The 13,171-nt window shown below is 38.5% G+C and overlaps 1 protein-coding gene across 2 annotated transcripts in view; it reads right to left on the bottom strand.

Moving 5' to 3' along the window:
* PPHLN1 (periphilin 1) overlaps positions 1 to 13,138 on the bottom strand; it is a 63,991-nt gene extending 50,853 nt beyond the window's left edge. The window contains exons 1-5 of one of the 2 annotated variants that reach the window (XM_077178899.1): positions 13,038 to 13,138; positions 8,368 to 8,415; positions 7,153 to 7,244; positions 3,344 to 3,514; positions 2,831 to 2,886 (exon numbers count right to left, since the gene is read on the bottom strand). In XM_077178899.1, coding sequence (XP_077035014.1) covers positions 2,831 to 2,886; positions 3,344 to 3,514; positions 7,153 to 7,244; position 8,368 — 320 coding nt within the window. In that variant the 5' untranslated portion in view covers positions 8,369 to 8,415; positions 13,038 to 13,138. Of the gene's footprint in view, positions 1 to 2,830; positions 2,887 to 3,334; positions 3,515 to 7,152; positions 7,245 to 8,367; positions 8,416 to 13,037 lie in introns of both variants that reach the window. The other variant, XM_054631833.2, reaches the window with a different exon arrangement.
* Between the last annotated feature and the right edge of the window lie 33 nt (positions 13,139 to 13,171).

Genomic DNA, 13,171 nt, shown 5'->3' on the forward strand with positions numbered 1-13,171 from the left:
CCTGTTCCAGTGCACAAGCACCCTCTGGGTGAGAAACCTTTTCCTGATATCCAACACAAACCTACCCTGACTCAGCTTCAGGCCATGTCCTCAAGTGCTGTCACTCATCACCACAGAGCACTGATCAGTGCCTGCCCCTCTTCTTCTCACGAGGAAGCTGTAACTGCAGTGAGGTCTCCCCTCAGTCTCCTCTTCCCCAGGCTGAGCAGACCAAGTGCCCTCAGCTGCTCCACATAACGCTTCTCCTCAAGGCCCTTCATGATCTTTGTTACCCTCCTTTGGACATTTTCTAATAGATTAATATTTTTCTCATATCGTGGTGCCCAAAACTGCACACAGGACTCACTTAAGGACATTGATATTGCAGATAAGCAGCATTTTACTTCGGGACAATCTCAAGTAATGTTTTTCAGCATTCTAAATCAAGATAGCAGGAAGAAAAATACAAAGGGTAAGAGATGAGAAAGTACCTTTTGACAGGTATGTTTTCAAAAACCAAACAGGAAAATGTGAATGATGAATACTCAAAGAGAAATGCTGTCATATTGACAACTACTTCTTACAGCACATTTTTAGCTACTGATTGTGATTTTAAAAATAATAAAGAAAGCTATTATTTCGGTCAATAAATGAGCTATTATTTTTAAGAATTTAAAGTCACTGTACTAACTATGAAAAAAATACAAGTCTCCTGACTGTCTAGCTACTCACTATGCTTTCGCCACGTTCCATGCACTTTTTTTAAAAAATCCTTCTGGTTAAAATCATCTTAAACCTCCTCCTATTTCCTCAAAAAAAAAGAATTATGTGTACTCCAAAGAACTTAACTAAAATAACTTTAAACATATCCAAAGAGAAGGCATTTTTGCACCAAATAACTTATTTAATATCATATTTTGTGGAGCAAATGTCTTTGAAATAGAAAGTAATTAGCATTTTCACCACAGGAGACAATATATACCATGAAACGTACTTTGATATCCTCCTTGAGATCCACTACATTGCTCAATAATGGGCAATATGCAAAAATATGGAAAAACATGGAACACTACAAATGTTTTGCAGTCTGATCATAAGACTACTTTGAAGATTATTTGCTATATTTATATAATGAATCAGTAGGATTTCAATCAATTCCAAATATATTTGAACCATGGATCTTTATGAAGTTCTTCCGCAGCATTATTGCAGTTATGTAACAGCTCTATAATCTGAAGCATATAATACAAATACAGATGGGACTATCATATACCACACAACACACTTATTAAGCCTTCAACAAAATGAGCTGACATTTTAGCCTCACTTTTTTGAACCTTATTTTGAAAGGAAGAAATCAGGATGCATTTAAGACAATCTTTTTGACCACTGGGTGCCACTCTTGTTCTGTGTACAATAAGCTGCCTGGCACTAACTCAGTCTTCTCAGCCTTTCTGGTGTTTTTCCTCAGCTTCAAACAACCCAGATTCTGCTAAATTGAGAGGAAAAGATGGAAAAACTTTTACACAAATTTTTATTAAGCATTCCTGTTCAAAACCTTTTATTATTGCTTCTAGCCCCAAGAATGCAATTCTGAAAGAAGTCTATTGCACCAAGACCCTTATGATATATGAAGGATTTCCTTTATGGTGAGATTATAGAATAATCCATCCGTGCTATGTCTAAGTCATCCCACTCAATGGAATAGATATCTACTGCAACTATGGGGCCTTGTGGATATTGCTATTAACAGCATCATACTGAGTTTACAACACCACAAATCTAAGGCTTGCCCTGTCTGAACTTTTTCTGACCTGCTTGCAGTCTTTTTTTTTTAACTTGCTGCTGGTTTAACAGCAATTTTTCCAATTGGTCAGGTGTCTATAACTAACTCGGTTTACTTCTGTTGATGTTTGTATGGTATACCCATAGTTTTAAATAAATGTTGTAACAGTTTTAAATACATGTTGTAACAAGGAGTTATTCTGTGATATGACTAACACCATGATGCAATACCCACAAATACAGGCTGGTATAACAGGCATCTCAAGAAGTGGAAATGCAGGATGTGGCATATAAAAGCACAGCCATCAGATGACATTCTTAGATCAGACTGCTAATATTTCACCTATACTAACAATCAACTCTTGTCTTAACATTTAAGGTGACTTTCATCCTTGTCCATAAGTTTTGAGTATAACAGTATCCTGTGCACTTTATTTGCTAACTCAAAAAATCCATATCAAACATCACTGCAGGCATATGTGTATTACAGCCCTATGATTTACTACTAGTCCTTAGATTTCATAAATGGAAACCTGAGGTACAGACTAAGAAGGGTTCATAGAAATTAACATTACATATGATGGAAATATATATTCATCAGTTCAGCTGAGAAAACAGGGAGCTCAGAAAAAGGCTGTGGTGAACTTCATAATCCTATTATCTATCCCACCAACCTTTAAAATGGCACAGGCATCATTATACTGTAGCCCCAAAGTACTGCAGCTGCAGAATCAAATAAGAGAACAAAGAATTCTCTGAAATCATGCAAGAAGTGTCACTCATGAGAGATGCATTAAATTACTTACACTTCCAGGTTACCATCCTAACGATGCTATCATGATGCCTCCTATCCTTATTAAACTAGAGACTTTCATGTCATATAATTTCTTTAATTTCTATTTCAAACAATACAACTAAAACCTGTTTTTCCACTATTGTCTTTTACTTTAACAGATGTCCTTTCCCTGTTATTTCACTGGTCTGCTCTACCAGCTGTTTTGGTGACCAAGTAAAACGCCCTAAATATTTGCAGCCTATGCATGGCACTACAAGAATCAAAAAATACCTGTATTCAGGTCTTGTAGGGTGATCATCCCTTGACCACCTGTATCCTGATTCATCCTGCAAAACATACAGGCAAAACAACTGCATGACATGTATCTCAATGTCAGATGTCAAGTACAATTAGTTGCCAAATGGTACTTAATTATTGCAAAACCAAAGCATTTAATGAGTTAAAAAAATATTACCCCTTGCAATAAATATCTTCTCAATTTATTCACTGTATCCATTAACATTTTATGTTTTTCCTGTGTCAATATTGAAGAGAGCAACTTTGCAAAGCTATACAAAATACAAACTACAGAAGTTTCCAAAGCATATATACATGCTCTGACTTAAAGAAGACTTTTGTCTTCAAAATATAAACTACCATCAACACCCTGAAATTACAGAATTTCAAACAGCTGGGTTGCAGGGGGCAACAATGATGACCTTTCCAGTATTTTAATTACCTAGTATTGAAGTCTTAATGGGAAAATAAATATCATAAACATGGGAGAAGAATCACCTTACGTACGCCTCGGTGCGGAGGGCCACTTCTTCGGTCGTGGGCGAAACTGCGTCCCGCGTTATAGTCTCTGTACTCGGCGTGACCGTAATCGTCGTAGCGACTGTAACTCCCGTCCCCAGGCCTCTCAAGCAGGGCTGGTTTCTTGGGCACAATGTTTACTATTCTGTGGTAATCACCCTAAACCACAAAGCAAACAAAATCATATTGCTTTTAACAGCTGAAAATCCGTAACGCACAAACAAATGTGGAACCAAGTTATTTCTAAATTTGGGACTTAAAAGAGGAAATTGCACAGGGAAACAGCAAACATTAAAAATCATGCCAGTCTGACAGTGGAATAACTGATTAAATCTAACTGGACACTACTCATATTCAATCCTTAGGCATTACAAGTTTAATTATAGAGGGAAATTCTTAAACATGGTTTAATTGTCTTTTGGAAGCTTATAAGCAGTAGCAATAGCTACTTTCTGAGCATCGGTTAGCTACATGTATTCCTCAGATTTTTACATTATCTTTAGAATGCAACAAAGAAAGCTGCACCTGTAACGTCTACAAAAAAATAAGAGTCCATTTGAAAATACTAACAATTTTTCTTATGTCCATAACATCCTCCATACTGCAGAGACTGTATTTAAGATAGACCTTGCTTCATAACCTGAATAGATAAACACACACTGAATACAATGCATTATTGTATACTAGATTCTAGTGACAGAATTTTAATACTCTTGGATTTTCTTTTAGTGCAAATTTCAAGAAGCTTTTTGTTAGAACACAAATTCAATTTATTTCCTTCAAATAGCATGTCATATACCATTTGTCAACTAAAGAAATTCTTTGTTTATTAAGTACAAATTGCACAGCTGCAAAAGATACAAATTCAAATTTACTAGAACTAAGCTTTATATAAGTCAACTGCAAATAAAAAGTGAATGAAAACATGAATGCAAGATTTTGCATTCATGTTTTCATTCACTTTTTAAAATTTATTTTAAAAATAAATCTTCTTCCTTTAGCAAAATGTGTTTTTAATGGGCCTTAAACAAAAGCTACTAATGCAGACACTTGAGCTGGCATGTGCAATTTGGATTTGGCAGGGGGTGGGGGGGAAGACACTCAAGCTATTTTAACAGTAAGAAGTCAATCTAATAGTTTCTGATAGTTTTTGCAGAAAAATAGAGTGTATTCACAAACTGCTAAATATTGTCATGCACAAAAAAAAGTTAGTTCTGATTTCAGAGACCACCCAACAAACACAACAAACAGACTAGAGGGCAGTTTAAAGCCAGCCATACAGGTGCAAAGTGGAGACTATATACACAGTCATAATGTTTGATCTACTCTTACCTCATCAAACATCCTCCACACGTAATTATTTTTTTAGTTTGGTGTCTTACAAAGATCTGCTGTGCAGCTTAAATAAAACTGCTCCATGCTTTAACCTCACCCAGAAGACCCCACTACATAACTATACTGGCATATAGAAGAACAGTTACAAAAACTGTTATGAACAGTTACGAACAGTTATGAAAACTCCATGAATATCCTCCTTGCACAATTATGTCAAGTGCTTGCAATTTCACATTTTTTAACAGTAACTGTGTTTCTACTACAATCTATATTTAATATACAATTAGAACCCAGTTTAGATGAGGACACATCTCTTGATTTCTTCAAAAAAAAAAAAAAATACTTCATTCTGTATCATTGGCACATCTTATTTCCAACATACTAACCTAGCAGCAAACACTAAGCATATTAACAGATTGAACAAGTTAATTCTATTTCACTTGTCTAATCAAAATTAAGTCAGACTTCTACATGTGGACACAAATACAATAGCACAGGCTTACAAGGACAGAAAGTACCTTCCAACTATCTTGAATCTGCAGAGCTGTATGAGAAGGAACTCCATATCCATCTTTCAGTATGGCAGAGAGACACCATATCTTGGTTTGCCCAGCAACTGGGGGTGTTTTTTTGGTACAGATAGGTAATATTAATTGTGATGAGTGTACTCCGCTACTCCCTTCAACCCCAGTTCCAAACATATGTAATATAAAGCTAGCATTGAACTACCTAGTTAACACTTGCATCAAAATGGGTGCATCACATCTTTTAGACTATAAATTCTTATAATGCCTGATCACACATTGTTCCCTGGACAGCCTGAAAGATTACGGGAATTTAGAAATGTCACTGATGTTACGGTTAAATTAAATTTGCCACGCATTAGTCAAACAACTGAAAAAACACCTGTGAAAGTACATTCTGCCTTTCCTCTTGCCCTATCTTGATAAGCATTTTGGAGAAACAGGCAGCTAAACACCCTGTGGAAATCAACCTGATTTCCAGCTTGCTGAAAATGAAAAATGTTACTGTTGCCTATCACAGTAACAAAAATGTCACAGAACAGACAACCACTAATAAACTCAAATAGAGAAGCCTGTGTAATTAGTTACATAGAGTAACCAAAAGTCTCCAAAGAGACAAGCTGAAAACAAAACAGAGGGAACCCAGAAGGTGCACTAAATCAGCTATGGCATTATTTCAACATTTGCCATAAGTAAAAGGGAAGTCAGATAAGAGGAACTGGCACCTGAAATTTTATTTTGCCAAAAGCATATTACACAGGATGCAAATAGAAATATCAAAAAGTATTCTTTAAATTCTATTTATGGTGTAATACCTCCAAAGACAAAGCTACAACCTGTTTTATTTATTTGTTGGAGACTTCAGACAAGGGAGGGAAAAAAATGGTCCAACTCTGTGGAACAGAGAATTCCCAAAAGCATTCTGAAGTTATACTATAGCACAGCATCTGCAATTGCTTTTACAAGCATACCATACATAGGTACATAACACACCACAAAAGACTCTGTATCTACAAAGCAGATTTCTGTTCTTGTAAAGTGTTTCCTTTTCAGGACTCCAAAGCACAACTTTAGCAAAGATGTACTTTCAACACTTGTTAAAAACATCTTCTCCTGTACGTTAAACATTATAAAGAAACTTTGTTGGTGACAAGAACAATCATGAAAGAAGCTCCTTAAGCACGTCAAGTTACTTAAAAGAAACATTGACATAAAAAGATGTTGTCATCTTATTGTGAAGCTCCCATACCTTCTGGGTGATGTCTCATGTGCAGCTCCTCACAGCACTGACTCCTTCCTCACAGCACAACCAACAAACTCCAACTCCCCTCACAGCACAACCAACAAACTCCAACTCCCCTCACAGCACAACCAACAAACTCCAACTCCCCTCACAGCACAACCAGCAAACTCCAACTCTCTCTTCAACCAGCTAACCCTTTTGTAGCACTCATCTTCTTACTGGACACAGCTGTGGCCTGTTAAGAGCAGGCCTGTTCCTAATCTTTGGTGATTAGTGCAGCTGCAACTCCTCAGGGGTGAGACTACCTTCTGCACTATTCTCTTACATTCTATCCCTCCACAAAAAGACTATGGAAAAATATAACATTAGTATAGCCTCTTGTTCCCCAGAAGTCATTAAAAATCCTGTGCTTAATAACATGAAGAATGACACCAAAATACAAATATTCTAAAACAGTTCCAACAGATTTGAAAATTTAAAAAAATAAACTAATACTTAATTCAGTAGGCAGCCTATTATTTCTGTGCAGATGCATGTGCCAAACTGCTGACTTCAAGGAACAGGGGAAAAAATGAACTTGGGATATACTTGGAACTTACACAGGTAGATAAATCCATCCCCTATGGTAAGGTCATTGTATAAAGGTACAGGATAATGTTATAATGCTACAGACACAATGCTTACTGCACACTTACATCACCATGAATCCTTGGAGGGAGACGTTCTCTTGGAACTCTTTCATAGTCGTATCGCCCTTCAGACCACATTTCATCTCTTCTATAGGCCACTTAAGACAATGAAAATACAATTAGTGAAAACCAGACCCATTATGAATAGACAAAAGGACAGTGAGCAGAAAAATAAAGGTTCCAGGATTTCTCCCAGTACAATGTATTATGCACAAGCTCTGTACATACACTTTTTATTATTAGCCCTTTAAAACATGGAAAGTATGTAATGTACTTGGAGCAAAAATAACTTGCAGTATGGGCAAGAACATGGAACTGGAAATTAGTCCAGTATAATCAGTAAAATTACAGGAACTGGAAATACTATAAACCATTCTACTGAAATACATGCATACTGCAAGTACTAGATGTACAGACAAATGCACACACACATACCTTATAGCAATTTTAATAGTGGTCTGCTAAAAATACTAGAACTTTTAAAAAAGTAATTCAACATCTATTTATTAGATTAAATAATTTCTACTTTTTAATAAAATATAATAACTTGGAATTATTTCATCAGCTCAACTGTCTGGAAAGAGATCAAAATGCAGCACATAATTTCTTAGTACAAAGCCCCACATTTTGATTACATGTATACAATACATTCTTCACATGAACATACTTCCTGTTTTAAATTGGGAGCCAGCAGAACAAAAAAAAAAAACCCTGCTTCCAAAGTCCCTTTCCTCTGTCCCTTTCCTCTAAAACAGAGGAAAGGGACTTTGGAAGCAGAGTTAGTCATTAAAGACAGGTGGAAATAAACCATCATCCTAAGAGATTCTACTCATGCTGTGCTAGACAACACAGACTTGAGGAGTTCAAACCTTTCAGCTGATTATAAAGGTGACAAATTATCTACTATACAACACTGAAAGTAGATATGCAAGTGCTAGAACTATATTTTTCAAACCTTCCCTTCACAGTAGTAGCTCTAGCTGTTAAAAACAGTCAATACGGAAAAGTAACAGCAGGTCATGTTCAGAAGGAGAAATACATAATGTTACCTACTTGCACAAAATAAAAACACTTTACTGGAAATAGACTTTGAAGCTATATAAAATTATTCATTAGTACAGATGCTAAGAATCAACATAAAAGAATTAATAAACTGTAAACAGAGGTAGCACTAATTCTGATACACACTTTTGCAAAATATAACAACACTCACATACTTACTTCTCTGTCAGTTTTAGCAACTCTGCTTCTGAAGATCCATTCACCTATCTACAAAAAAAAGAAACTGAGGTGAGCAAAAAATACAAATATATTCATCATAAGTATATTTTTTTCTGTTAAGTAAACCAGACAGGTACAATCTAAATGTTTTAACTGCCTGTACCCTGTGATCTGTCTTTGTAAAGAAAAATAAGATTCAGTTGCATGTGATAAGAAGTTAATTAAAAGCTTGATCTTTTTTCTTTTGGTAAAAGAGAGTGAATGAAGAAGTTCTTTCCTCAACTACAAGATGCATCTATGTTCAGAGATTGAACCCTAGCATTGGTTCAAACAAACCAGATTATCTTCTTAAAATTATAGTCCCATTTTTTAACAGACTTGACCTTAAGTTTGTTCTACAACCAAGACACAGAACTAGTCTGATGTAGCTACAGGTTATAAATCAAAAGCTGACTAAACCAACCAGCTGATCCTAGGTTTGGTAAGGACAAAAGCGAGAGGATCCACTGTCCCTGCCCTCTCCAGTAAGCTCCATGCACGAGTTACTAATTCTGAAACCACTGCTCATACTGCTGCATTGGATGGTCAGCTGCATCATCAGAAGCACCTTCCTGGCACTTTCACAGTAACTGCCTCAACTTTTCTTTATTTGGTACTTCACTGACCTTTTCTAGAGCCTTAAAAATGCACACCAGGGCTGTATGTGCATGAACAGTTCTTAGGCCAACCCCATGCCCTCCTTCCCACATTACCAGGAGGATGCTCTATGTGCTCTTAGCTGTCCCCACCATCCTCTTTTCTTTGTGCCCAGAACAGTACTTGAACATTTCTGTGGTTTTATGTACAGGAGGGGCAGAATTAGCTATGGCAAGGCAAAATCTTGATGCTGAAAAGGCATGACCTAAAACACTTCACAGCTGGTCCCTCATGCCCAGGCCTTGCCCAGGGTGGACCATTCCTTCTGTCTGTACTTACCACAGCTGGGAAGCACCTGAAGTGCCCACAGCACCCACTGCCCCCTGCTCATCCACAGCCCACCTACCTCTCACACCAACAGAGATTTAGGTACTTGATGGCAACCCTCAGTTTTTTAGACAAACAGCAAAATACCAAGAGCTGAATTCAGATGAGGTTTTCAAGCAGGTTGCTTTTTTTTCCATTTGGACAAATACAGTAGTGACCCTGTCCTTTTGCCTGCAGAAGTTATTGAAACTGTTAACTGAACACAATGTTCAAAAAGCAACATAGATAAATGCTACTGAAGCTGAGGACAGACCTGCACCTCATGCTGCTTTGTCAGTCAAACCACCTGCAACAACCCAACACACATCACTGGCACCGACACTCACATACACACCCCGTTATTTTATCAGGAATCAAGCTGATAAAAACACTCCCCTTTTTTTATCACTGCCAGACCTCACTGAAATGAGCAAGAATTAAGACCAGTATTTCGACAAAAACACAAGCTGGAAAAAGGTAGAGCTACACTATCACAAAAGTCAACAGACTGACAAAGAATATACACTAGACAACAAGCAACTATGCAGGTGGAAAAAAAATCTCATCTGCATTTAGAGGAATGAAATGAAGAAAGTTAATCAGGCAGAATCAACCATCAAGTACATTGGTTAAAATGGTGCTAAGGTAAACAAGTAGAAGACCAATTTTATACAGAAGACAAAACTAACAAATTTTAGCTGAGAACAATGAGATAAAATAGGATCTATTTGAAAACATCAAAAGAAAAAAATGCTTGAAGGGAAGAAAATGCAATTCCCAGCATCTTAAGCACCTTTTATCTGTTTCTATAGAAAAAGAAAACAATCCATTTCTTAACTGATGTGACCTAACATAGCTTTAATAAAAACCATGGACAGTTTAAACTCTTAGCATCAACATCAGAACATTCCATTGACAAGGACTCAAGAGCTCAAATCTCTAATGCTGTACTGAGATTCATCTGTTCTCTAGTAGGCACAAAGTTGTTGTAAAACAAAGAATGAGAGAAACCTGGTTTTGTTTCACACCAAATACTGTAACTCATCCTGATTAACTATCTTCTATTAACATATACAACAAAAAAAGAAAAATTGTTTAAATAAATATGGCAAGTGATTATATATCATAATATTAAGCATCAACTATCTCTTCCTATTTTTGATCAGAGGTGACTATTTTACCTAAAGCAGTGTCTTCTCTCAAATAAACACATTCTGTAAGTGCAGAGGTCATTCTATGAACACATCACAAGCTGCTCTACTGTAGCCAGCCACCAAGAATGGCTTTACTCCAATTAGCATTAGGTTTTGCTCTATGCTAATATAGGTTTTTTCATCAGGACTCTTCAGATGTTTTGCACCTTCCTGATGCATTTGCAAAAGCACTCCAAGTACTTTGAAAGATTGGTACACAATTCTTGTCTGCTTACACTTAATTGAGACATCAATTTTCATCAAGGCTACATGTATCTGCTTCTCCAGGATTTTTAATTTTCTAGTGTGTGCTATCATCCTTCTGCAGAATCCACATTTTTGTTTTCAACACATACAGCCTCCTAATCCAGATGGCTACATCTTGCCATATGTGAACAAAGCAAATGCAGAGACAGGCAGCTGGAGTGCCTCCCATGCCACTGGGACATATCTGGTTTTATAATGTTACTTTGATAAACAGCAGAGACTGACAAATGTGAGCCAATTTTGTCTATCGTCTCTACTTTGGAGAGCTCTCAAAAAAGCTCAAAAGCTTTTGTACAAGATGTAGGAGAGATATAACTTATTAGCAACAGCACTATGAAAATTGGAATGATTCCTGCTGTGAGGATATAAAGACAGAAAATATTGTTTTATCTTCCAACAATTAGACTCTGTATTTGATAATCCTCAAAGATAAGCCAGTATCTCTTACCTAGACAGAAGGCAAGGCAGATAAAAATGGGTTTGGGGGAGAAAGTTACTTTCTCATCTTCCCCTCGTACTTGGGACAGGTAAAACACGCTGAATAGACACAGTACTACTGGAAAAATTAAAAAGTACAAGTGTGAGAGCAGAGGGAAACACCAGGAAATAAAATAACATGAGAGAGGCACTGAGAAAAACCAGAGATTCAAAGACAATCTGTCTCTGCCTAATAGCAAATATTAGGCTGTAAGAGTTTCAAAAGCATTTAGAAGTATGACTGCAACAAGTCTAGGGATATTCACCTAGATACCAAGAGGTTTTCTTCCAACCTTTCTCAACCCATTCACAATGATTTTTACTTAAAACAGCATGCATAAACTGAATATAATAACAGCAGCAGCATTCCAATGAGGATTTACAATCCCACCAGTTCCACTTCCTTACTACATCATTATGTCACTAGGACAAGAGCAATGGAAGCAATGCATTGGGGGTTATATTAATAGAATGACTGACCTATTAGCACTTATCTTTGCCTGACCACCTGCAGTTACTGACCTGCCCATCATCAGTGCCAGTGCCATGAAAAGCATATTCTACCAGGCTCTGATGTAGCTGCTCCACCAGCAATGTCACTGCAAACAACTGCATGGATCACCACTGCTCCTCTGGCTTTCCATCCTGCAGCACAAACACCCTGACAACAAAATATGGCAGCTTTCCATATTGCTGCCATAACCAGTCAAAACCACAACATTCTCAAAAATTATTCTTGAAAGTACCAACCAACCCATAGCACTTCACATAGGGCAAACCACTGCATCAAACTGTCCTCACTGGTTGTGCGGGTTCCCACATCTTTTTGTTATTTCTACCTTTGCTCCCTTGAAGTCACAGATAAAGAATTTATAGACTATCCTTGAAAACACTAATGGAGGAGAAAGAGCCTACTTAAGGAGTATGAGTGAGAATAAAGAGCCATGAAGAGTAGACTTGAGATGCTTAAATACTAGTAAGGACTTAAAATATTAGTTTAACAGCAGAATACACTGTTGTTAAACTAATCACACAGATTTATTCTGGAAGACTTATTCTAGTACTTATTAGGAAATGACCTGAGTTACACACTCATGTCTTACTTATCCCTCAATACGGATATTGATCATGCACCAACATACCCACCACATACATCAAAGAAAGTGTTTACCATGAGATTTATATAGCCTCCATACACTCACTACGAATTATTGTTTAAAATTACTCTCAGATGTATGCACAAGGAGGACGAGCCTTCCCTTCAAAACAAATATACAAATTAAAGTGAGAATCAAAGTCTTCTGTCCCATATGGGTTCCAAAGAGGATTAAATGATGAGGCATACAAGCCATCTCGAGCGCTGACCCAGCAGCCGCTGCCCAGAGGAGGCCGATCTGCCCAGCGCTCGGTCCCGCCGCCGAGTTTGAGCGCAGCCCGCGGGCACTGGGGCTCCACAGCGCTGCCGCCGCCCTGGGGCTGTCCCGGCGCGGGAGGGACGGACGCGCTCCCCGGGCCGTCCCTCGAGGCTCCGCTTCCCAGGGCGGGCGCTCCGCCACCCCGAGCACGTGCTCGCAGAGGGGGCAGGAAGGCGGCCCCGGAGCGCCCCGCAAGAAGCCGAGCGCGTCCCCCCGCAGCCGTGGGCCAGAGGATCGGCTCCGGGCCCGCTGGTTCCGCGGAGGAAGGCGGCCAGCCCGCGGCTCGGCCCTGCTCCCGGCCCCGCCGCTCACGCACCTGCCGCTGCCCCGTTTCCCGCTCCCGCTGCGCGGCAGCCCCGCACAGCCCCGCACAGTCCCCGCCGCTTCCGGCGCTCCCGAGCCGTCGGCGGAAAGCCCCGCCCGCCACCGCGGAGCCACCGCCCATTGGCC

This window comes from Agelaius phoeniceus, chromosome 5 (genome assembly GCF_051311805.1).
Source record: "Agelaius phoeniceus isolate bAgePho1 chromosome 5, bAgePho1.hap1, whole genome shotgun sequence".
NCBI classification, from domain to species: domain Eukaryota; kingdom Metazoa; phylum Chordata; class Aves; order Passeriformes; family Icteridae; genus Agelaius; species Agelaius phoeniceus.